The sequence below is a fragment of the Rhodnius prolixus genome, unplaced genomic scaffold (genome assembly GCF_049639745.1).
Source record: "Rhodnius prolixus isolate KJV_2025 unplaced genomic scaffold, Rpr scaffold_5, whole genome shotgun sequence".
Taxonomy (NCBI): Eukaryota; Metazoa; Arthropoda; class Insecta; order Hemiptera; family Reduviidae; genus Rhodnius; species Rhodnius prolixus.
The window spans coordinates 2,208,169-2,232,935 of NW_027411624.1; the positions used below are offsets into that span (position 1 = coordinate 2,208,169).

General features: G+C 34.6%; 1 protein-coding gene across 1 annotated transcript; it reads right to left on the minus strand.

The window, feature by feature from the left end:
• Window positions 1-16,913: 16,913 nt before the first annotated feature.
• Window positions 16,914-20,361, minus strand: LOC141458988 (uncharacterized). The gene is made up of 5 exons (XM_074137629.1): window positions 19,891-20,361; window positions 18,534-18,675; window positions 18,323-18,449; window positions 17,711-17,810; window positions 16,914-17,561 (listed from the first exon to the last, which is right to left on the minus strand). Exons 2-5 carry the CDS (start codon window positions 18,652-18,654, stop codon window positions 17,382-17,384), a joined length of 528 nt encoding a protein of 175 aa, XP_073993730.1. The 5' UTR covers window positions 18,655-18,675; window positions 19,891-20,361; the 3' UTR covers window positions 16,914-17,381.
• Between the last annotated feature and the right edge of the window lie 4,406 nt (window positions 20,362-24,767).

Genomic DNA, 24,767 nt, shown 5'->3' on the forward strand with positions numbered 1-24,767 from the left:
ATTTTTCTCATTCTGCGCCTTCACCTTTTTAACTTCGGTCCACCAGCTAATCATATTTATTCCGGTAAAGATGTCTTTTGCTTTTTATGAGTTTATTACCATACGTAGAATACATTGAATCGCAAGCAGTTTTCACGAAAATCTAGCTAACTTCCACGTAACTGTCGTTCATTGCGCTTACAGAACCTGATCAGTTGCAGTCTCCTTTAAGGATACAATGATACTGTGCGTCGTCTCCTATATACAGAGGGCATGAATAGCATAAAGGAAATAGATAAACTATTCGAAATTAATTATTTATTTCAGTAGGGGTTCAACACTGACCGTGAGACAGTACACATCGCTCTGAGTTAAAATAGTGAATTTTCAAAGTTGTAATTGTTTGAATGACTTAAAAATTGCCAACCTCGAAGAAAAGCAATTGAAGCATACGCGTGTGTGATTTCAAGAAAATTTATCGACTAGTTTAGTGATAAAAACGTTTTTTAATTTAATAAATTTTATTAAAGAATCCATTAGTTCAGTAATATTTAAGTGGTGGGGAGAATGAGTGTTGATACCATAAACATTGAGAGCACAGGTGTGCCTGCTGGAGGGGATAAGCTCATAGGCGTTGGTGAGTCAGTACTAAATAATATTTTTTCTGCACTATCTTCTATTGAAAACCAAATAAAAAATTTAAATGAATAAAATAAGCGAATCTCGCTATCACTTGTTTCAAGTGAAAATTACTTGAAAAAAACAATTAAGAAATTTAGGCAAGATATTAACGAAATAAAAAGCTATAACAATGAACTTAAAAAAGAAAATATTACCCTAAAAACTGAGATAACTCAGTTAAAACAAGAAGTTTATTATAATGCAATTAAAATTTCAAATTTACCGATTAGTGAAGGCGAGAACCCATTTAAAATATTCGACAAAATATGTAAACATATTTCTTTTGATTTTGATCAAAATTTCATTCTAAATTGCTATCGTATGAAAGTTAGAAATCCCCAATATCCTCCGCCAGTTGTAGTAATGTTTGTTAAAAGTAGAGATAAAATATTGTTTATGAAGTTTCTTAAAGATAATAAGATTCGTCTGACTAGAGGGTTGTTTGTAGAAGAGGATTCTGATTCCCCAATTTATATTTCCGAATTGTTGTCACCAGAACTTAATCAGCTGTTCAAAGAAGCCCGCGTTCTTAAAAAATCAGACGAATTAAAATTTGTTTGGGTGCGAAATGGTCAACTTTTTGTACGAATTACAGAAAATTCAGCACCAAAAATAATCAGAAACAAAAATGATCTGAACGAATGTTTTAAATTAAACCCTTTGGGATCTGAAAAGTCGAATTTTCTTCTTATAAGTGAAGAATCTGACACTTCGGACGCTTCCGAGATGAGTAGAGGGAGTGGTAGAGGAAAACGGGGCAAGCCGCAATCTACTGAGAGAATCGATAGATTTTTTCGTCAACCCAAGAAAAAAAAAGAAGTAGCAAACGTGTCCTAGGAGGTTTTCAACTTGCTTTTTGGAACGTCAGTGGATACAATAATATTTTCAAACTAGATAAGAACAATATTTGTTTATTTGAAAATCTGGATATATTGGGTATCTGCGAAACTTGGCTGACAACTGACACTTTTCGCATCCCGGAGTTTTGTAATGAGTTTAATACGTTAAATATTTTAGCTGAAAAAAATGAATTAGTTGGTCGACCCTCAGGCGGTATTTTAGTTTTTATTAATAAAAGATCTGTTGAGAATGGGGAAATTGTCAGTTGCTCAAACTCTTGGATTTTCTTTAAGTGTGTTATTCATAATGATCTAATAATTATAGAAATAGTTTACCTGAAGCCTAATATAAGTTCATCTACACTTGAAATGTTTAACGATTTATTGTTTGAAATGTTCGCTAATTATAATGAATGTAAAATAATAATAGCAGGTGATCTCAATGCACGCATATCAAATTTGAATAGTTTTTATGATGATATTTTTATGAATTCTTCTTTTCATGGAATTAGATATACATTGGATACAGTTATTAATAGTCAGGGTAATCGTATTATAGAAATAATGGAAGATTTTGGCATGTTAATTTGTAACGGCAGGTCTAATGCAGATCGACGAGCTTCTTACACTTATATCAGTAGAAACGGATGTAGTGTAATAGATCATATTTGGATAAATTCTCTTTTTCTCGATTCACAACTGGATTTTGAAGTTTTAAAAATTCCTGAAATCTCTGATCATTTACCAGTTTTATTAAATGTAAATGCTAATCATCTAACTGTTTCGTATAAATTACACGGTAAACAAACATATTCATTTTTTAACAAAGAACCTTTATGTATAGTACGCTTTAATAAGATTCTGGATGAATCTAATAACATTTATTTTAATAGTCCTTCAATTAATGAATTAAATGAAAATTTAATCCTTTCCATAGATAAAGCGGCAATTGAAAGTGGTCTGAAGGTAGTTAGAACAAACAATTGTATATACAACAAGAATAAAAACTGGTTCAATGGCGATTGTTTTAGAGCAAAAAAGGAAGTTAAAAATACATTTAAACTTTGTCAAAAATCGGGTTTCAAGCAGGAGCATGTTGATAAATTTATAGCAGCAAAAAAACATTATAAGAAAACAATATCCCTTTCTAAAACTAATTATTATGAAATAAATAAATTAAAGCTAATGAATACGAAAAATGGTAAAGACTTTTGGTGCGTCGTAAATAGTTTGAGAAAAAAATCATTATTTAGGAAATGTCCCATCGACATACAAACATGGGGGAATTTTTTAGCAACTTCTTATCCTTTGAGCTGCACACCAATTAGGCCTCTTATGTCCAATAAGCACCCTTTTTTGGATAATGATCTTACCATGGAAGAATTGTTATTAAGCATAAAACATTCTAAAAATAATAAGTCTCCTGGTAACGACGGAATAACTAACGAATGTTTTAAATTACTACCACCGAATTGGGTTTATTATTTGTTTAATTTGTATGTAAGATATTTAATTTTAATTTCCAACCCCGTCTTTCTGCGCATGCTCGTAGCTTCGAGTGAAGAGTGGGTAGGAAAAAAAGGACAGGTTAGGATTGAAAAGAGTGAAATGAATTATCGGCTTTGAGTGTCGTTTCTCTTTTCTTTTTCAGGTATTAAAGAATAGTTAAATAATTATGTATTGAAAATTAATGTTTTAAGAATGTTGTTAATGCCAAATAAATCTCTTTTCTTTTTCAGAGAAACTCAGTCTAGTTGTAATTCAACACACATTATATGTATAAAACGATTTGGGAGAAAGAAAAAGTACCAACCAGTTGGGGCAGCGTTAAACTGAAGATGATACATAAGAAAGAAGACCCACTTGACCCAGCTAACTATAGAGGCATAGCTTTTATTAATAATGTGGTGAAGATATTTACCAGAATAATTGCTAATCGTCTGAATGTATGGGTTGAGCAGCAGGACATCTTGCCTGAGGAGCAGCTTGGATTTCGTCAGCACAGAGGATGTAGGGACGGAATTTTTGCTTTATCTGCAGTAGTTAATGTAAATTTAAGAAAAAGAGGGGCAAAAATTTATGGAATATTTATAGACCTGCAAAGGGCTTTCGATTCCCTATCACACACAATACTATGGAACAAACTCAACAAAGCTGGTATCTACGGTAAGGTTGTAAACATCATGAAGGATCTCTATGATAATGCCTCTGTGTTTATAGAAAGCGATGGTAGACAGACAAAGGAGTTCAGGGTATTAGAGGGGGTACTGCAAGGAGAGAACCTCAGCCCTTCCTTATTTTCCATTTTTCTGTTTGATGTAGTAACTTTCTTTAGGGACCATGGTGTGACAGGCGTAGCAATTAACGAAAAGGAGGATGTCATCATGCTTCTTTATGCTGATGATATAGTTCTGCTAGGTTACTCTTGGATAGACGTGTAGTTAAAACTGGATTTGCTTGAAAAATATTGTGAAAATAACTTGTTAAATGCTAATGTAGCCAAAAGTAAAATAATACCTTTTCATAAGGGTAAATTAGGAAAACAGAAGAAATTTATTTTCAAGAAGAAAGAAATTGAACTGATCAGAGAATTCAGATATCTCGGTATCATATTTTCATCAAGTGGAAAATTTAGAAGGGCAAGTGAATATAAGAAATCAATGAGCATAACTGTAGCTGCAAACGTGAAACAAATACTATCCAAAGGAAAATCAGATACATGGAGGACTAAAGAAGTACTATTTGATTCGATGGTAAATAGCGTATTGCTATATTGTGGGGAAATTTGGGCGTCACCTTATGCGGACATCTTGGAAAAAGTACAAATTAAATTTTTCAAATCACTCTTACAGCTGCCAAAATCAACTCCTGATGCGTTACTTAGACATGAACTAAACAGAATTCATATCAACTATCACATATTTAAGAGGGTTCTATCATGGTGGATAACATTGCTTGGAATGAATGATAATCGTATTCAAAAATTATGCCTCAATCGTCTCATAAACTTAATTGGTAATACTCAAATTCCTTATAACTGGTGTTCCTTTTTATACAATTATTTAACTAAAATAGGAGCCTCTCATTTATGGACCTCTCAGGACTACAATGAAATAAGAAAATACAAAAATAATTTATTAAATGCTTACAAAAATCATCTTATTAGTATTGATCTAGAATCTTTATTCAAAACAAGATACAACTGCTACATTAGGTTTGTGAGTCAGTACAATTCCGCACCGTTTTATCTGTCCCTAAAACTTCCGTTGCACTTTCTTAAACCAATAGCACAGATCCGACTGGCAAATAAAAAATACCCAAGAATAGTGTTTAAAGATGATAAACATGATTTCAACCCTACTGAAAATTGCTCATTCTGTAAAGGTGGCTCATTGGATACGCTTGAGCATCTTCTGTTGGAACGTCGTACATTTAGCGCACTTAGAATTAAGTATTTTGACAAGCTGCCGGGTTTAGAGTTAGATGCGCTAAATATAATCTTGAATCCCTATCCCACCCATTATGGTTTGTGATTGAAAAAATTAGTCACGACTAATTCACGACTAATGTTAATCATGATTATTTTATTTAGTCGCGCTTACGACTAATTTAATCATGATTAAATGTGACCACGACTGAATTAGTCATGACTAATTAGTCGCGACTAAATTTTTAATCACATTTTTAGTCACGACTAAAAATATTAGTCGCGACTAAAAATTTTGCCCAACTCTGCTTTTAATGTCACCTAAAATAGCATCTTAAAAGTTATAATAATAATAATAATACATAGAATTGGGAATATACATCTTACCATATATATATTACAAAAAAACATTAAAGTATGTTGGAAAAGGAAAAAGAAAGAAAAAAAATCTATTTTTTTTTCTTAAATATATTTATTGTGTTATAATTTCATCATCAACATACAAGCATATATATATATATATATTTTTTTTTATGTAAAACTAAAATTATTCACTCTTTTAGATAAATATACTTCGATGTGATTACAATTGTAAATTTCATCTAATTTGGTAATAATATTATAACATAAACTTGAGATATTACAACATTTGCAAGTATCCGGCCCTTCCTCGCATTTAGGATTTGACCAACAACAATTAATATAGTGAAAGTCTTTATAATCACCTTTTTTTACATATGAGTGTGATAATGTTTCCAATTCTTGCATATTGTTGTATAAAAGCATGAATTGCTTGCTCAGGTCCTAAAACAAGTTTGTAGAAATCGTGTTGAAATTGATGATAGAAAGGGTGAGTTTAAATTTAAATAAAAGGAACGATATTTCCCGATTGGAAATACCTTCATCTATCCATTGTAAATTATTCAATGTTTACTCTTATTTTTGTATAGATACGTATAAAAAAATGTTTTATAGATTTATATTGTTTTGATAATGTGGAATTCATTGCTGGTAAACCAATGTCAATATCAGATTATATTGCTATAATGTATTGTTATCCAGACAAGACATCTTTATTATTACAACACTTTAAATCAATTTAATAATAATAATAATAATATTTATTTATTTACAAAACTTTACACAAAGTACACAAATTTGAAATGAAATAGAGGTTTCAAGCTTATCGCCTATATACACCCATCAAATTATATTTAATACAGTTTAAAGGAACATATTTACATATTAAGGAAAAAATTTAAAAAAAAACCTCAGCTTGATATACAGGTGGGTGTTACAAAAGATGCTTTAAACGTTTATATTTATATTTTTTATAACTGAGAGAGTTTATATTGTAATTTACAATGGCTACTATGTGAGGGTACGGACTATTGTAACAAGTGGAGACGAATTTTTCTAAGAGACAGTAAACAGTAGTGGAGATGCTAGGAACGTCAATTACTGCGTGCATGTAGTCTATGGGCGTCCATCTGGGAAACGAACCAATCAATCTCAGGCATTTATTTTGCACTCTCTGTATTTTATTATGATTGGTTATGCAAGTTTGAGACCAGACTGGGGCTGCATACAGGAGTATAGGTCGAATGTAGAGATAGTATATTAATTTTTTATTTTGGAAGTCCAAGGATGAGTGTCTATTAAGCAAGGAGAACAGACTGCACATAACGCCTAGCGCCTTATTACATACATTAAGAAGGCCTTCACGAGCGGATTGGAGGATTGCGACGCACATCGTTCAACCAAACAAGTTACGATGGGCGATCGCACGGTTCCAGCCCTTTAAATCTCCGGGGCCGGATGGAATTTATCCAGCCTTTTTGCAAAAGGCCGGGGAGGCGTTGATGCCATTCCTGTGTAGAATTCTCAGAGGCTGTTTGGCCTGGAGGTTCATCCCAGAAACTTGGCAAAAGGTGAAGGTCGTGTTTCTTCCCAAAGTTGGGAGATTAGGGGACCAAGCACCGCAGTCATTTAGGCCGATCAGTCTGTCATCCTTTCTACTTAAAACATTGGAAAGGCTTATAGACAGACATATTCGGGACGATATCCTAGGAATTCAACCTCTTAGTGATCGTCAATATGCCTATCAGGCAGGCAAGTCTGTGGATCTTGCGTTGGATGACTTTAACAGGCTACTTCAAAAGTCCCAAGAGGACAAAGAATTTGCAATGGCCGCGTTTTTAGACATACAAGGGGCTTTTAATAATGTCTCGCCTATGTCGTTAATTGATGCCCTGTCAAGAAGAGGCCTGGCGCCAACTATCTGTCAGTGGATCAAGTCTAATTTATTAGGCCGCACTGTTATGGCCACATTAGACAATTGTTCGGTAGAGGTTAGGGTGGCGCGGGGTTGCCCGCAGGGGGGGGTTTTGTCCCCCCTTCTGTGGACAGTTCTGGTCGATGACCTCTTGGTGAAAATGACGGCGGAAAGTTTCTACTGCTTGGGTTTTGCTAATGACCTGGCAGTGGTTGTTAGAGGACGATTCGCTTCTACGGTTTCGGAGCGCTTGCAGAGAGCGCTTAATATTGTGGATAGATGGAGTAGAGCAGAGGGTCTCTCCATCAATCCGCAAAAGACTAGGGTTGTTCCTTTCACTAGGAAGAAGAATCTGGATGGATTGGTGCAACCAATTTTGGGGGGAGTTACTATCCCCTTGTCCATGGAGGCCAAGTATCTTGGGGTTATCTTTGATAAAAGGCTCACGTGGAATTCTCACCTAAACATGATTTCCCACAAGGCAAAAGTTTCTTTAGGATACTGTAAAAGGCTGTGTGGGAAAAGTTGGGGACTGAGCCCTAAGATGACACTCTGGATTTACAAGAGTGTAGTAAGACCCATGGTGTCACATGGGGCGGTGGCTTGGTGGGCAAAAACCTTGCAGGTGGGTGGAGTCCGGGCGCTCAGTGGTATTCAAAGGCTAGCTTGCCTGAGTGTCACTGGTGCCATGAGGACTTCCCCTACTGCGGCCTTGGAGGTTTTGTTAAATCTGCCCCCATTGCACATATACATTCAGGGCGTCACAAGGGCCGTTGTCGTTAGGCTTATGGAAGGACAAGCTCCTATTACCGTCAGGCATGGAGGAGCATATCAAGAGTTGTACGAGGAGCTGGAGGCCGATCCTATTTTGGGTCTGCCTTCGGATTTTATGACTCCCAAATATAACTTCGACAAGCCGTTCAAAGTCTGTATTGGAGACCGGGAGGCTTGGAGACGTGGACCCCCAGTGGTGGGAGATTCAATGTGGTACACTGATGGCTCCAAGATGGAGGAGGGTGTGGGAGCGGGAGTATACGGGGTGAAGCCGAAATGTAGCTTTTCGGTTAGCCTAGGGAAACTAGCTACAGTTTTTCAGGCTGAGCTAGCTGCAATTAGGTTCTGTGCTACCGAGATTGAAGGGCGAGGAATTATTAATTCTAAGGTCGTAATTTTCTCGGATAGTCAGGCTGCTCTACGGGCAATTAGTTCCTATCAGGTTAACTCAAAACTGGTGTGGGACTGTCTGGGTGCCCTGAAGGAAATCAGTGACCAAAATAAGGTCTTTCTGGTCTGGGTACCTGGTCATTCAGGACATAAGGGTAACGAAGCGGCAGATTTATTGGCCCGGAAAGGCTCTGCGAGATACTTCGTTGGCCCGGAGCCCTGTTTTGGGGTTCCGAAGTGTGTTAAGACTGCGACCATTAATTTATGGGTGCAGAGTAGGTCTCAGGAGTGGTGGCTTGCCACCACTGGGCAGAGACAGGCGAAGGAGTTTATTAAAGTCTATTCGCCGAGGCTGACTGCAGAATTAATCCGTCAAGGCCGTGGGGCTATCAGGATGATTGTAGGCCTATTAACTGGCCACTGCAGACTCAGAAAACACATGCATCGCATGGGCCTGGCAGATGATAGCCTCTGTAGGTTCTGTCAGGAAGAGGAGGAAACGGCACTACATGTGTTGTGTCAGTGTGAGGGGCTCGTGTGGCTAAGGATGTTACTTCTCGGGGAGGAAAAACCAAGGCCTGAGAGCTTTACCCAAGAGTCGCTCTCCAGCATTAAGAGTCTAATTAAAAGGACAGGTCTGGAGGGTGAGCTTTAAAGTTAGGGGAGCCACAATAGACCCAAAGGGGTCGCAGTGGCGTAGGCCCTGAGGCCGCCCTAATCTAATCTAATCTACATACATTATTTACATGCTTTGTGTACGTTAGTTTTGAGTCTAAAGTTAATCCTAAGTATTTAACTTCTTTTTGCCATGGTAGAGAGACTCCATTTACTGTAACAGTATGGTTGATTGTGGGTCTTCTTCGAGAGAATAGCATCAGCTCCGTTTTAGTGTGGTTAGGTTTGATTCTCCACTTTTTAAAGTACTTGAAACTTTTAGCAAGAGCTATTGACAAATGATTGGCTATAGTGTCAATTCTGAAGGAGGATATGAAAAAGGAAGTGTCATCGGCAAACAACGCACTACTGGCTTTAAGTTTAATTTTGGTTAAATCGTTAATAAAAATGTTAAAGAGAGTTGGTCCAAGGACCGAACCTTGCGGCACACCGGCTAAAATTGGCCTGAGGTTAGAAGTAGCATCATCAACTGCTACGCAAAATTTCCTGCTAGTCAAATAGCTTTTGACAAAGTAAATTAAGTATTTAGGGAAGCCATTCTGGATCATTTTATAGATTAGACCATCATGCCAAACACAATCGAAAGCCTTCTCAACATCGATCAATGCCATTCCTGTGTGCTTGTTCACATTAAATCCGTCCGCAATGATGTCCGTGACTCTTGCTAGCTGCGCAGTAGTGGAGTGAAAAGATCTAAATCCGTATTGCACTTGAGATAGTAAATTATTACTTTCAATAAATGCATTTAGTCTCTTTAGTACAACACGTTCAACGACTTTACTAAGGCAGGGTAATAAAGAGATTGGTCGATAACTACTGGGTAGAGAGTGATCTTTTCCAGGCTTGGGGAGGACAATCACTTTTGCAGTTTTCCAAATTTCTGGAAAATATCCAAACATTAAAATATAGTTAATTAGCTTAGTCAAGTGAATTAAACACTTGCGAGATATATTTTTAATCATTCGTGACTGAATACCGTCTACACCAGGAGCCTTGTTATTTTTTAATTTGGAAATAATATTTCTGATTTCTTTCGGAGAAGTTAATTTGCAGGTGTCGTGCTTTACATTTGGAATAAGAAACTGTTTGTTCGTAGATATTACACTACGGGTGAACGAAGGAACGCCTAGATCTGCGTTCCTGATGTGAACATTCTGAAAGAAGTCGGCCAACGTCGAAGCTTTATGGTGAGAACTAAAGGCATAGCTGTTTAGAGAGGTGGTCTGAGGATTGTTATTTAAAGAGAGTGGCGGTATGTTAGGCGTTCCTTTGCGGACTCCTTTAACAATTCTGTAAAGTTTGTTATCATGGGTAGATAGCTGCGAAAGAAAGTTGTTCCAGCTAGCGTTTCTGTGCAGTTGCAAAAGTCTTGATATCAAGGATATAAGTTTATTTAGCGTTCTCTTAATCCAGGAGTGACGGTACTTAGAAAACGCCTTTTTGATAATATTTTTAATTTTTATACATAGCAGGATTAGAGGCGGCAATTCTTCAGATTTACTCCTTGATTTTTTAAGCGGAATTGAATCCAATGCAGCCGTTAATAGTATGGTTTGGAGGTTGGTCGCTAATGTGTCAATATCGTGATAGTTAGTTATGATTGGATTAATATCTAATTTTTCGTCCACCAAGGACCTAAAATTTTTCCAATCAGCAGCTTTGAAGTTGAAAGCTTTCTTCGATTGAAATTCATTTACTTTGTTCGTTAAATTAAAAATGACAGGGTTATGGTCAGAAGAGAGAGCACTATGAGAGGTTGTTGTAATACTAAAATTACAGTTTTTTATTAGAGCGAAGTCAAGCACACTAGGACGGGCATTTGATCGATCAGGAAAGTAGGTAGGCTTGTCAGGTGCTAAAATTCCAATACCGAATTTAAAGGAGAATTCAAGCAGAGATTTACCACTTCTGTTATTAGTGAAGCAATTCCAAGCAGCATGTTTACAATTTAAATCACCCACCAATATTACATGCTTGTGCAAATCAAAAAGCACGCGCAAATCTCTACAGTCAAGTCTGAGAGATGGTGACAGATATGCCGACAGTATTAGGAGCTCTATATTTTCAAACTCTACCATGACACCTACAGCTATTAATGATTTCAATGGAGGAAGTAATATAGGAAAATGTTTAATATTTTTTTTAATTAATAAAGCCACTCCCCTACCTGTGTCATTTCTATAAGTTGAGTAGCCATTAGATTTCAGTTTATGTTTACCTTTTAATAGGGTTTCACAAAGTGCAGTAATGTCGATATTGTACTTTTGAATATAATGAGATAATTCTAGGAACTTGTTAATAACGGATCTAGCGTTCCAGCTCATTATTTTAACTAAGGGCATCATATTAAATTAAATATAAAATCTGCTAGAATGTTGACTTTACTTAAGGTATCGGGTGCTTGTTTTAGCCTTTCTAAACAATTTTTAAGACCTGAGAGGATATTTAGAAGATTGAAAGAAGAGAAGAAAGATTTAATTTCATGCAATAATTGTATGATTGAAAAATCAGAAGCATTGTTATCTGAGGCTAGGCTTTTCCAAGCAGTAGCGGAAGTATGGGAGAGATTGTTGGACCTCCCAGAAGGACCCCATGCTGAGTTAGTTGGTGCAGTAATATTAGAGAAACTTGATTTTGGTAGAGAAGGAAAGTCAGAAGCATTTAAAAGAAATGGAGGCTTAGAAGGTAACTTCCTTTCAGCAGTCATTGAAGGGCGAGCTTTAAGATGTTTCTGTAGTACAGGGCAACCCTGGTGATTAGCAGCGTGGCCGCCGTTACAGTTCACACAAACTGGAGGACTATCAGGAGTTGGACAATTTACCGTAAGATGAGTTCCGGCACATGTCAAACACTTGGGATTGCGATAGCAATTTTTGGCAATGTGATTAAAAGACTGACACTTGTAACACTGAGTGATTCCAGAAAAGTTTTTATATCGTTCCCAGTTGATGATACAACCGCATACCTTTTTGTAATTAATTATTTCATTAATATTCACTGAATTATCAAAGGTGACAATGAACAGTGGATACTTAGTAATTCGACCAGTCATTTCTTTTTTCGACATCTGCGTAATCTTAACAGGCGTAACATTTTTATCAGCCAGGTCTTGTTTAATTTCTTCACACGTGACGTTTGGTGGTATATTTCTAAGAACTAGCGTATGTTTTAGCTCATCTGCTAGTGTGTACGTGTGATACTCCAATTGGGCAGAAGTAACTTCTTGTATAATTTTTTTGTAGTCATCTTTACATTTAGCAAGAAAAATTAATCGGTTACGTCTACATTTGAGATCAAAATCTTGTTTACATGCAGATCTCAGGGCTTTTAAAGAGGCACTGTGATCTTTGAAGTAACTGTACACCACTATTGGAGGAATCCGTTCAGGCTTTTTCACAGTAGACGCTCTAGATACAGGAGGAGGAGGAGAGTCCTCATCCATGCTTTCCAAATCCGACAGAGGTTCATAGCTATTATCAGTACTCACTGTAATTTCAAAACAGTTGTCTTCTTTCCTACGCTTTTTAGAATCAACCTGCGATTCAGCCATAGGTTTAGATTTAGCCGCATTATTAGGTAAAGTAGCATTACTGGACGAAATGCCACAAAGTGGCATTTTGCCTTAAAGCACTAATTAAATGTTAATTTGTTCAAAGATTTATTATCAAACACTAGTAACACAAATAAACTAAGTTTTTCAAATAAACACACATTAAACAACAAAAAAATAGATATTTTTTTAAAGTAAACAAAATTTTAGCTTTTGCTAGCCCAAAGGCCTTTAAATCAATTAAAATAACCATTAATATGTATTATTTTAGAAAAATAAACATTCTTTTCAACAACAACAATAATAATAATAATAATAATAGGCGCCAATAACCTTTGATGTCACGCGCCTTAAATCATTAAAAAAAATAATAATAATAATGGTCGAGATATATTATTCACTAATACCAATTCACATTATAATTTTTGTGTTAAATGTTGTAACTTGCTCACACCGCCACCTAAAGGTATTATTTGGAATTGTTATTATACCTGTATGTATACAAACAATAGTGATCTTCTTTCAAGTATTATATATGATAAACTATTTTGGTGTTTTAACTGTATTAAATGTCCATTATTTAGTGTAGAACATATTTTTTTTACCTGAACAGATATGTACTTAAAAAAAAAAAATTTATTAATAAACTATGATATCCCCACCACTTTATGGTTAACCACTTCCGTTATTGTTGTTCTTATTTAACTCTCCTGAGGGGATTTTTTCCCCCCCCCATTGTGAGTTCAGTTTTTATACGAACACTCTGTGACTAGAAAATTACATAATGGAAGAATGGAATTTGGTTATGACTCACCCTTTCTATCATCAATTTCAACACGATTTCTACAAACTTGTTTTAGGACCTGAGCAAGCAATTCAATTTATGCTTTTATACAACAATATGCAAGAATTGGAAACATTATCACACGCATATGTAAAAAAAGGTGATTATAAAGACTTTCACTATATTAATTGTTGTTGGTCAAATCCTAAATGCGAGGAAGGCCCGGATACTTGCAAATGTTGTAATATCTCAAGTTTATGTTATAATATTATTACCAAATTAGATGAAATTTACAATTGTAATCACATCGAAGTATACTTGTCTAAAAGAGTGAATAATTTTAGTTTTACATAAAATATATATATATATATATATGCTTGTATGTTGATGATGAAATTATAACACAATAAATATATTTAAGAAAAAAAAATCGATTTTTTTTCTTTCTTTTTCCTTTTCCAACATACTTTAATGTTTTTTTGTAATATATATATGGTAAGATGTAAGATGTGCTAAAGGAGTGGCCAAGTTAGATCTAATTAATGGTAAGATGGACCAATATATGTATGTGGATATATTAAGACGTAATTTAAGAGAAAGTTCAAAAAAAATAGGGTTGGAGGGAACAGGGAACTTCCTGTTCTAACAAGACAATGACGCGAAACATACCGCACTAAAAACTCGGGAATGGCTTTTATATAATACACCTCGGCGCCTAAACACCCCTCCACCATTGCCAGACCTTAACCCAATTGAACATTTGTGGGATGAAATCAGCCGCCAAATAAATAAAAGAGAAATAAGAAACCGAGGACAGTCAAAAAACGCTATTTTAGAAGAATGGGATAAAATTCCAACGTTGACGTCCACAAAATTAGTAGGATCGATGAAAGCTCGCTTGGTGGAAGTGATTAGGAACAAAGGAGGTCCTACAAGTTTTTAAAATTTATAATACACGTACAATATGTAAGAATTATTTATTATCTGCAAAGTGTTCACAGACTTTTTTTGCACTCGTTTGTGGTGTTGTTTTGTTAAACATTTAATTGTGATATTCCTGTTGAACAAAAATAAAAGATTGAGTATAAAATGAAAACTCTGGTTTTCCTCTATCGAATAGTATATTTCATTTGGAAATAAAAGAAGTTTCTACTAAGATAATAATAAAAGTAATAAAATTTAGGTTAGTGTTCACAGACTTTTTTGGCCCAGTGTAAGTAATAAAATTTATATCTAAGAATAACGCATATTTAAGATTATATACGAAAAATATATCTGCTTCAAAGAACTTACTTTTAAAAAAAAGAAATCTAATTTCTTCTTACTTCCTGCTGCAATTTCAGACAATTTTTGAATCTGTTTCCGTAATTTCCTTCAAATCTACAAAATTTTTTGATTTCTTTTTTAATTCATTCCATTTTTCGTTTACTTTGATCGGCAGATATTTTCCTTGTATTGAAGGATATGCTACTCTTACAGCTTTGTAAAAACGTTGATAAAGATTTTCTGACATTTTATAATATAAATTTCCGATCTTATTGTCAACAAACGGTAGAATCAATTGCGATAATTTTAGTACAACGAATTCACTGCGGGCAGCCATAAAAACCAATGCAAAACAACAGTCTTTGGGTAGCGCTCTTGTATATACCGACATATCGATAACCCAGTCGATGAAAACGAAAATCATATGGTACACAAAACGCGCGCTATTCAAAAAAAAGGAAATGAAAAAGTGATTTAAAAAAGCGTGACGCTGATTCTATCCCCCTAACCCCCTCTTGTCGCAAAGTGTCACAATTTTTCTACCCCTCCCATAGTGGTGTTAAGTCTTTTATGGATGCCCCCTAAGAACATTCAATGATCCTCCTCACAATGTATATCGATGAGAGGGTAAACACCTTGTGAACATATCTGTAAATTCTCTATGCGAACGTAAACCCATTTGTTTCTCTGGTAAAATACCGTTCTGTTCTGGTTATTAGGTAAGACAATTTAGTAATATATGCGAGAATAATTTACAAATACAGGTTACTAGAGCTATTCTGCTATAATTGGTAAAGTCAGGAGGAGTTCCCTTTTTTTGAAAGATACTATCAATTTAAATAAACTCCAAATTTCAGACGGAACCAATTACCAGAAAACACAAACAACCACAAAATATTCATACACAGAATTTTAATGTAATTTATTAGCACCTTAAAGCTAAATTTAATTTTTTGTTACAGAATTAACGGTTGAGGCATTATCACTTAATCTGAATTAAGTTTTGAAGAATTTTATTTTTTTTAAATTGATTATTCCAATCTAAACAAAGTCAGAGTCATGAAGCGCTGTGATGGCTGAAAAGGATCGTAATGCCAATCAATGTAATTGCTTTTTAATGCAGTTAAAAATCCTTACAAGATGGTGGTGCTAGCAAATTCTCAGCAGAATTCAAGTTCCATCTAGCCCTTTCTTCCTGGTTTAGTATTGAGATTAAGAAATTATTGCTCTTCTTTGGCTGTAAATCGTGTCCTAAACTCCAAACACAATACATTATACAGAACAATAAATATCCTAGGCGTTTCATAAGAATATCTTAATTTAAAAGCTCAAGTTTATAATATGCAAATCAAGCTCCCTTTGAGTAATTTGTTAGGGTTTCCTGCTGTTGGTAATTATTATTCAATTGATCACACAGAGCTGCTGATTTTAAGAAAGAAGCAAAAACGTTAAAGACAATACTGTTTAATTGTCCGCCTTTAAAACATTTGATATTTTCTCTTTCTCTTTTTGTGGAGGTTTCAATATGAAGACAAGTGGAATAATGTTTACAATAGCTTCCAACTTACAATGATTCAAACAAATCTAAATTAGTAAAAAGTTATGAAATTAAAATATATATTTAAGTAACGTTAGATTAATTAACTCTTCGTTTTATTAGTTTTGTTGGTACAGAGAGCTTTTTCTTGTTAATTCTATACTCAGAATAGTATTTTTTTTATCTTCTTGGATAATTGCAAAAGGTTAGTTTATTTACATGTAAATATTTTTTCATTCATTTTTTAAGTTGTTATTTATTTGTTAGAACATCCGTTTTAAGAAAAACATGTTGGGTTTTGATCTTTATTTTATTAGGTATTTCCAGCTTTTGTCTTCATAATAACTTTTATTTAATAATTGAACATAACCTTTACATGTGTAGGCAAGTGTCTTGGTTTTTAGATTTTAATAAAGTTAACACACGTGGTCGTCTCTCTTGTCTCACCACCCAAAATCCTCGTCTTTATTCTTTTTTCACCTAAATAGTTACCAACATAAAACTGGAATGATACTGTACAATAAACAATCTACTTCTTTAACCAGATTTAAATTTATTACATTTATTTATTTTTTAATGATTTAAGGCGCGTCAACATCTAAGGTTATTGGTGCCCGGAGCTTTTTTCAATGTACTGCCGGCCTTCGGACAACACTGTCCATCACCGGACAGTGAGCTGTAAGAAGCTCCTAGGAAGAGGAAATCTAAGGGCCAGCAGCTGGATTCGAACCCGGGACCTCCGCGTGGGAGTCCAGTACGCTGAACGCTTAGTTCTTTTTTCGTCAGGGTTTATGCCTGTTCTCAATTATAGAATGTTTTACAAGTTTACGAAAAGGATGGTGTGTCTTCTGTTCTGACTGTCTGGGAGTGTGGAAGGTTTTAAAATGATCTCTCCTCAAATGTTGGGCTTCTTCGACTTTTCTAAACAGCCATTAGCACAAAGCAATATTCCAGCAAAAAAAGATACTGCTGGGCAAAGAGCTTCCTGACTGGTGTGTTACTCTCGGAAAAGTTCTTAATTCTAAGAAAGGAATAAGACAGGATGATCCTTTTATCTCCGAGCCTATCACTACAATGCTAGGAATGCTCTACAACCTGAGGTTTGCCGATGATTCAGTTCCAGTAGCAATCCTAATTGACATGGTAGTTTCCATTTGTGGTATCAGATTTTTTTGGACGCTAATTATGTAATAAAATCAAGCTTTCATGGTACAAATTTAATTACAACATTTAACTTAACTCCATAATGGAAATGGAATTTCATTTGCAACCAGTTTCGTATGTTCAAATCTAGTTGAAACTGAATGTCAATTAATTCGAGTATAAAATCAATAAAATATTTGTAAATAAAATCTATCATTACAGGATTACCTCGTTCAGATATCTAAAACAAAAACATATATGTATAAATATATACATAACAATCAAAAATTATGTAAGTAATTCATCTGGTAAAGTAAGTGATTAATTTTAATTTAAAAATAGTTGATCTATTATATTTAGGTTTAATTAAATGAATGTAGTTTAAATCACCTGAATCATTGTATTAAAATTTACTTCCGGTCGCAATAATGATTTCAATATAACCAAACTAATTTGATCCATAAACAATTTTATGTAATCAGATATTAATCTGAAAATTAATTTTTGTAAATTTAAACATTTTGAGAAAAATTACATCTAAATGCAATTAAGCAAGCGGTCACTTATTATCTCTAACCGACAAGGTGGTGATGACCTGGTCGCTGATCCGTAAGTACCTACATCCGAGGTCTTAATCTCGGCAAGTCTGAGTATTAGCCCAAATTTTGCTTAGCCTTTTTATATTGCTCAAAAGGTTTAGAAAACATCCATAGAGAGGTCAATAAGGCTGGGCTGTTTTTCACTACTCCAGTCTGTTTTCAGCACAATCGTTAGATGAGATCTTTGGCAACTTGAACCCAAAGAAATATGATGCGTCGAACATCAGGTGGGTAAACTTTAATCTCAAATCTTTCAGACCTTCAAGGAGTTAGAACAATAAATGGTCTCTTGGTTTCCGTTGATCGGGAGCCTCCCATAGTCTAATCTAGCCTTATGCATGTTTAGCTTAATCGGCTTACAGTCGCTATTAACAAATTAACAACTATGGTCAAAACTGATAACCTGTGTATTAGCTGCTGTAGAAGTTCTAGTAGAAATGTGACCTCAATTGCTGAGATATTGCCATGAATTGATGTAGGCGACCATGCAACATTTTCTTGCAGGTGTTCATCGTTGCTCACAACGTCCACTATTAAATATGAGAAAATATTTATGATGTAAGTTAAAAAAATTCTAGTTTTTTATCATATTAGTAAAAAAAGAAGTCACTCACCTAAATATAAATAAATTTCTATAGTATTCAGAAACTCATAAGCAGATTGTAAAGCGAACAATGGTTTATCTTGTGGCAGCATTAAAGCAACGAGGTTAAGAATAATCCAGTAAAGGTTCATGGTATCGTGACGATGAGAAACCTGAAACGAGGCAGCGATATTAACTTTACTCAAAGCTTTGGTATTAATGTCCTTTTATGTTTAAAGTTATTAGTTGAATGCCCAGTGAGGAAATTTCAAGAAATAGTTTGATACAACCTTATAATGCTAGTCTTGGAATTTTTCATCTAGAACTTGAGACCTAAGCTAGAAAGGCAGGATGAGTCATGTGTGATGATGCTAATCAAGCAAGTAATGATGATACCTGATTACTTCTCTCGCTGCGACACTCTTCACGGGAAAATATATACGTAAGAGACACCAGTATCTTTTAACGTGAAAAGGCGAACAGATGGTAGTTACTTGTTTGGCTTTTCCAAAAATACTGACCGTCCTTCTTTCTACAAATCCCACAAGAAACGGCAACGAGTTGTTACAATCAACATCCGCAAAGATCACAAAATGATGGAGAAATTAGAAAACCGAAAGTAGGCACTTTTAGAATTTAACTAAGGCCAGATGTAGTTGAGAGTTTTCAGTAATTACTATGTAAACAACTGTCAGCAAGAAAAATGTGAAACAGAAACATAGTTAAAGGCAATATTATAACTCAAACTCATTAATCAACCTCTGTTAACAAATGAATGTTCATAACCGATTAGGTCTAAAAAACGAGGGGTAAAAACAGCGAAATTAATTGGATTTTTGTTAGAAAATCATTGTAATGGTTGCCTCGGACCAAAAAAATACACAACTTAGTTTTTTAACTGAAAACTACATTGGCTAGTTGGTTCTTTCTCTAGTTTCTTCTTACAGGGACTGGGAAGAGAGTTGTGATGTTTTGGAAGTTTTATGAAGATGTCCGAAACTGCAGGTTTTTTTACCCTCACAGATTTGCATGTAACACCGCACAGAAGCTAGACGTCAACAGCTAGCGAGACTTTCTTCGGCATCGTTTATTAAAAATTAGAACTAAATAACTCAATCGTGCTTATCTCTTTGCGTTAGAATAAACTAATACTGATATCTCTCAACCTACTACGGTTTAATATTGCGCACGTTCACTTAAATTTTACAATTACCAAATTTGTATTGATTCCTTTTCCAAATTCACGTGATACTTTTTTGTTTTTAATTTTTTTTGTAAACCTTTCTTGTATTAACTACCACTTTTCAAATGTTGCACCCGCGCTACGAGGTTGAGGAACCAATGGCTCTACGCTGTAGAGAGATGAAAAATAAAATACAAATACTCACGAGTATGTCCACTAAAAGCTGCAACTTCAGCTTATTGCCAACTACTGCCTGCTGGGTTCTTGTAAGAGTAGGCTGGTGGTAAATATATAGATATGGCAAAATCAATCGTGCTTGTCTAGAAAAAATTGTTTTCTTCGATTGTCTAGCATGACTGTTGAATAATTGAAGACGATTTCTTAATGCCTGTGTTTATCTTCATCTTCTTTAAAAAGCTGTTATTACTCAGGGGTACATGTCACTCTATTACAGTTGTTATTCCATTTTCCAGGTTAGTTTTTTTTTTTTCCAGTAGTTATTGTTTCTTACTGGAGAAATATTTGAGAGCTCTTCAGCATGTATGATTAGAGAGAATGATACACATTTATATAAATGAATCGTGAATAAATTAAAGATAAGCATTTGACATGTTCTGAAGGGGGTGAGGTTATACAGGGTGATCCATTTAAAACGCACCAATCGCTAATAACTTTTTAGGACAGCGGAATTTTGTAAAAACCCACGAAGTAAACTATATGTTTTTTTTTGGTCTAGTTTTCAAATTTTCCACTTCCGATGCTGTATCTTCATTTTTTGCGGAGTTACGGGCAAAAACCTGATCGGGTTTTCATAAGGACCATTGGTTTTGACAATGATTATGAAAACTACATAAAAAATAGTGGAAAATGACAACCCCGTTTCGATATCCCTAATATTTGTCGAGATATTTAAGATCAAAGCTACAATTTTATTTATTGGTGATCGGTTTTCAATATTAATTTTCCACCAGAAATATACGTTTTGGGAGGTCATCTGTCTGCAAAAATGGTTATTTGTGACGCAAAGAACACAAATAATAATAATTGAAGATTTAAAAAAATGTAGTGTAATGTAATGGTTATGGGAGAATCAGGATAAATTTGTTTAATCATCAAATAAAAGCAACCATCACATCATTTTAATGTACTCCCTATGCAAGATCTCTTTACCTATCTTTACGGTAAGAATCTCTCTCTCTTAGTAATGGTCTAGTGGTCAAGAGCGTGGCTTTATAAGTGGGGGATCCCCAGTTCGAATCTCGCATATGACTACATTTTCTTTAAAAAAGTGTTATACTGTATTAAGTATTATAAATGACTGCATACGCGGGATTCGAACGGGGATCTTCCACTTACAAAGCCACGCTCTTGACCACTAGACCTTCACCCGCCCCTCCCTGATAAGATATTCTTACCGTAATCATAGGTCCGTATTAATAATATATATATATTCAATATTAATTTAATATTGAAAACCGATCACGAATAGATAAAATCGTAACTTTGATCTTAAATATCTCGACAAATATTAGGGATATCGAAACGGGGTTAACGGCATTTTTCACAATTTTTTATGTAGTTTTCATAATCATTGTCAAAACCAGTGGTCCTTATGAAACCACGATTAGGTTTTTGCCCGTAACTCCGCCAAAAATGAAGATACAGTATTGTTACCGAATAAAATTCGGAAACAAAAATTGGTAACCATTTTAATTTCAAATAATTTTAAATAATTGGATTTAATGACAAGTGCATGCCAAGAATACATTTATGTGTACGTATTGATATGTACAATAGAGTATAATAGAGTAAAGTTGGACTTAGGTTTGTCGGCGAAGATGTAAACACAGCGGCGCGTGGGGGGGTGCGCGGAGCTCGCGAGAGAGATAGTGTGAGTGAAGTAGCGCTTGAGAGAAGTGGTGCACTGGATTCCCTTTTTATCGGCTTGCCGGATGTGATTTTCTAATTTTTTTCGTATTAGGAAAATTGGGAAAATTCCGTAAAGTGAGTGCGTTACTAGTGGCATAGGACAGCCCTCTGGTAAGGTTTCCCATCGAGGGGATTACGCTCTACGGAAGAAACAACGGAAAGGGAAGAAGGAAAAGCACAGGAAAATCTTCATGTGGGATCCCGAAGAAAGAAGACGGCGCTTCGGAACACTGTAAATAGTCCTTTACTCTATTAAAGAAAAAAAGTCAGGCTTGGGGTGAGTTTTCTGTTATTTTGAACATTTAAATAAGATAATTTCCCGTGTAGGAGAAGGGTTCTTACAGGCTATTTATAGATACAGAATTTTATTTCTTTTGTTTTATTCTGTATCATTTTTCCTAGTTTGATTTATTGTTTTGTTGTATATAATTTTTTTTATATTAGGCTTTTCTTTTAGAAAAGTAGTTTCTTTTATTATTTGTAATTTCTTTTCATTTTAATTGGTTTAAAAGTTTCAGGAAGCTTCCGGTTGTGTTTTTTTCCTTAAGAAAGGTTTTTTTTTCAATGATAAATAACAGTTTTCATGTAAATACGTTTTTTTTGTAAATATGCTTTTTTTTTATTTAGGGAGTAAGATTGTTGTGTCCAGATAGATTATTAAGTACCTAGTTACGTAATTAACGTAACGTTCGAACTGAACCAGTAAACAGAGCTGCATTTGTCATTATTTTTGTTTTTTTTATGCTTAATAGTTTTTTTTGTTATTATACGTATTACTTACTCCCACTTGCCTTTTTGTTTGTTTTTTTTACCTTCGTCCCCTTACCCCGTGGATTTCGCCGTTTGCTGCGGAAGTCTATTTTTAAACGGCGTGGCGCCCAAGCACCACATATACACCTATATATTTTCTTTTTTTTGTTTTTGTTGATCTTATTTTACTTTTCTTGGTTTATATTTTTTTGTGTGTGTCTACACCTCGGCCCACCCCCGTCTCCACGGAAGCTACGCCGGGGCAACGGAGTGTAGGGTAACAGTATCGAGGGTGGAAAATTTGAAAACTAAACAAAACATATGGTTTATTTAAAGGGGTTTTCCGGATTTCTGCTTTCCTAAAAAGTTATTAGTGATTGGTGCGTTTTAAATGGATCACCCTATTTCATTTAGCGTTAATTAGTTTATTTATCTATTTACTTTCAAAATATTTGGGCATGATATAATTTTTTTTCTGTGATCTTTAAATTGATACTGAACATTCGTATAATCTTCTTTTCGTACAGCTTCTGGTTCCCGCCAAACATCTGTAGTCTTATTTTATTATTTAACTAAATTCAATCAATATTTCTCCTAAGTGTATGAATGTCTAATTAGTGTTCCGCTTTCGTTCAGTTATTAAATTAGTTTCCGTGTGAGTTCCATATACAAACGTTAGTGTTTAATTGCATTTCTTATTAATTCCTCATTTAAAAGTTTTCGATTTATCACATAATTTGGTAGCAGTGTGGCCAGTACTATGGCCAGTGGAGGTAAAAGAAGTTGTTAACGTTCCAATCACTGTTAAACCGGATACTCTGAGTAGATATGATATGACAGCTCTCGCATTAAGAGAGCAAAGTACTCTTGAGACTGATATGCAAACTGTTAAGGTTCTGCACCTCATGCCGCAGTTTCTGGGTTTCCATCAAGCTTTCAATTTGAAGTTCTTTTTGTATGTAAATAATTGGATTCATATTTTAGTCTTATTATTTTATTATATTTTTTTGTTTTATAAAAATGAATTAACGAAATTTATTTACATGTAAATTATAATTATCTTAAGTGTAGAATATACTCGTAAAATGAGTTAAAGGAAAACTAAAGAAAACAAAACACAAATTAATACTTTAAATATCTAAGGGTTGAAATAAGCACCAATCTATCATAAGTATAGTTTATTCACATAAGACATAAGATTCTAACGCCAACACAAGGCCCAACACACCACACACAGTAATGGAATAGAAAAAGGAATGTCCCTTGCTACCTGCAACTTTATTGCCACCCCTAGCAGTCATACCTTCTCAGATACCCTCAACCGGGCGGCCACTCACATTCCAATTTCCCTACATAAGCAAATATTATTTAGCATTAAATTATTTTAGATTGGTAAAAAAGGCACTATTTCCAATTTACCAGTTTCCTTGTCAGTTTGTTGACTTTGGGTTATGTTAACAATACTTTCTACTTATTTTTGGAACGCAATAAGTATGAAGAAGGATAATAACTTGTTAATAAACCAAACGTGTAAATCTCATCCATGCGTTTTTTAAGTATACCAGTTTCTTTTTGTTCATTTTCCCGGAGGGTACAATTACAGCTGTTCGCAATCAGAGTAAATCGGAATATAGAAAGAGACCCACTGGGGAAATCACAACAAAATACAAAAATTTGGCACGTAAAGAGTGTCGCTGCGAGAGAAACCACGCTATTTAGGACTACTCTGGTCTACTGGTTACGAATGCAATCAGGGATAATTATCTGTAACTGACCTGAGATGAGCATAAATGTTTCTGTTTTTAAAAATTCAAAACTGACAACTACAGCTAGACAAAAGCTTGAAGAAAAATATTAGTTTATAGTAGAATTACAAGCAAACTTAATTCTGTATGAAGGAACTGCTTCCTTTTTACTCAATTCAAAGTTTTGTCTACAAAACACAATGCAATAAAACTTTTTTCTTAACCAACTTGTGTTCTGAAAATTCGTCAAAAGTACAAAAACATTTCAAAAAAAACTGTTACAAAACATTGAAATTGTTCTTAATGAAATGATAACATTCAGAAAACAGCTGCGGTGCTTTGTTTATGCGACAGAAAGGAAATTGGATTTGCATTGTCTTATAGCTTTCCTAAAAACAGTATAAATAAATGAAGGAAGTTACTAATATTTTCAGTAAATATGAACAGTGACTTGTAGTAAACATCCGAGCAGCGATCATTCGTATTGTCTATTTCTGATTTTAATACATTTCGTGGATGCGGAGTTCCTCCCCATATTACTATATTTCATTTTTTGACAGAAATGACCAAAATAAACTATCCTCAGTACTTGTTAAGTTAGGCCTCTTCTATTTTCTAAGTGGGAATACAGCTCTGGAAAGATCATCTGTTTAGATTA

Coding starts and splice junctions, on each gene's coding strand:
- LOC141458988 (XM_074137629.1), bottom strand. CDS start 18,654: ATGAACCTTTACTGGATTATTCTTAACCTCGTTGCTTTAATGCTGCCA. Junction 17,811..18,322: donor CTACAGCAGCTAATACACAG/GTTATCAGTTTT, acceptor ATTAATTTTCAG/ATTAATATCTGATTACATAA. Junction 17,562..17,710: donor ATTTTAATACAATGATTCAG/GTGATTTAAACT, acceptor TTTTTGTTTTAG/ATATCTGAACGAGGTAATCC.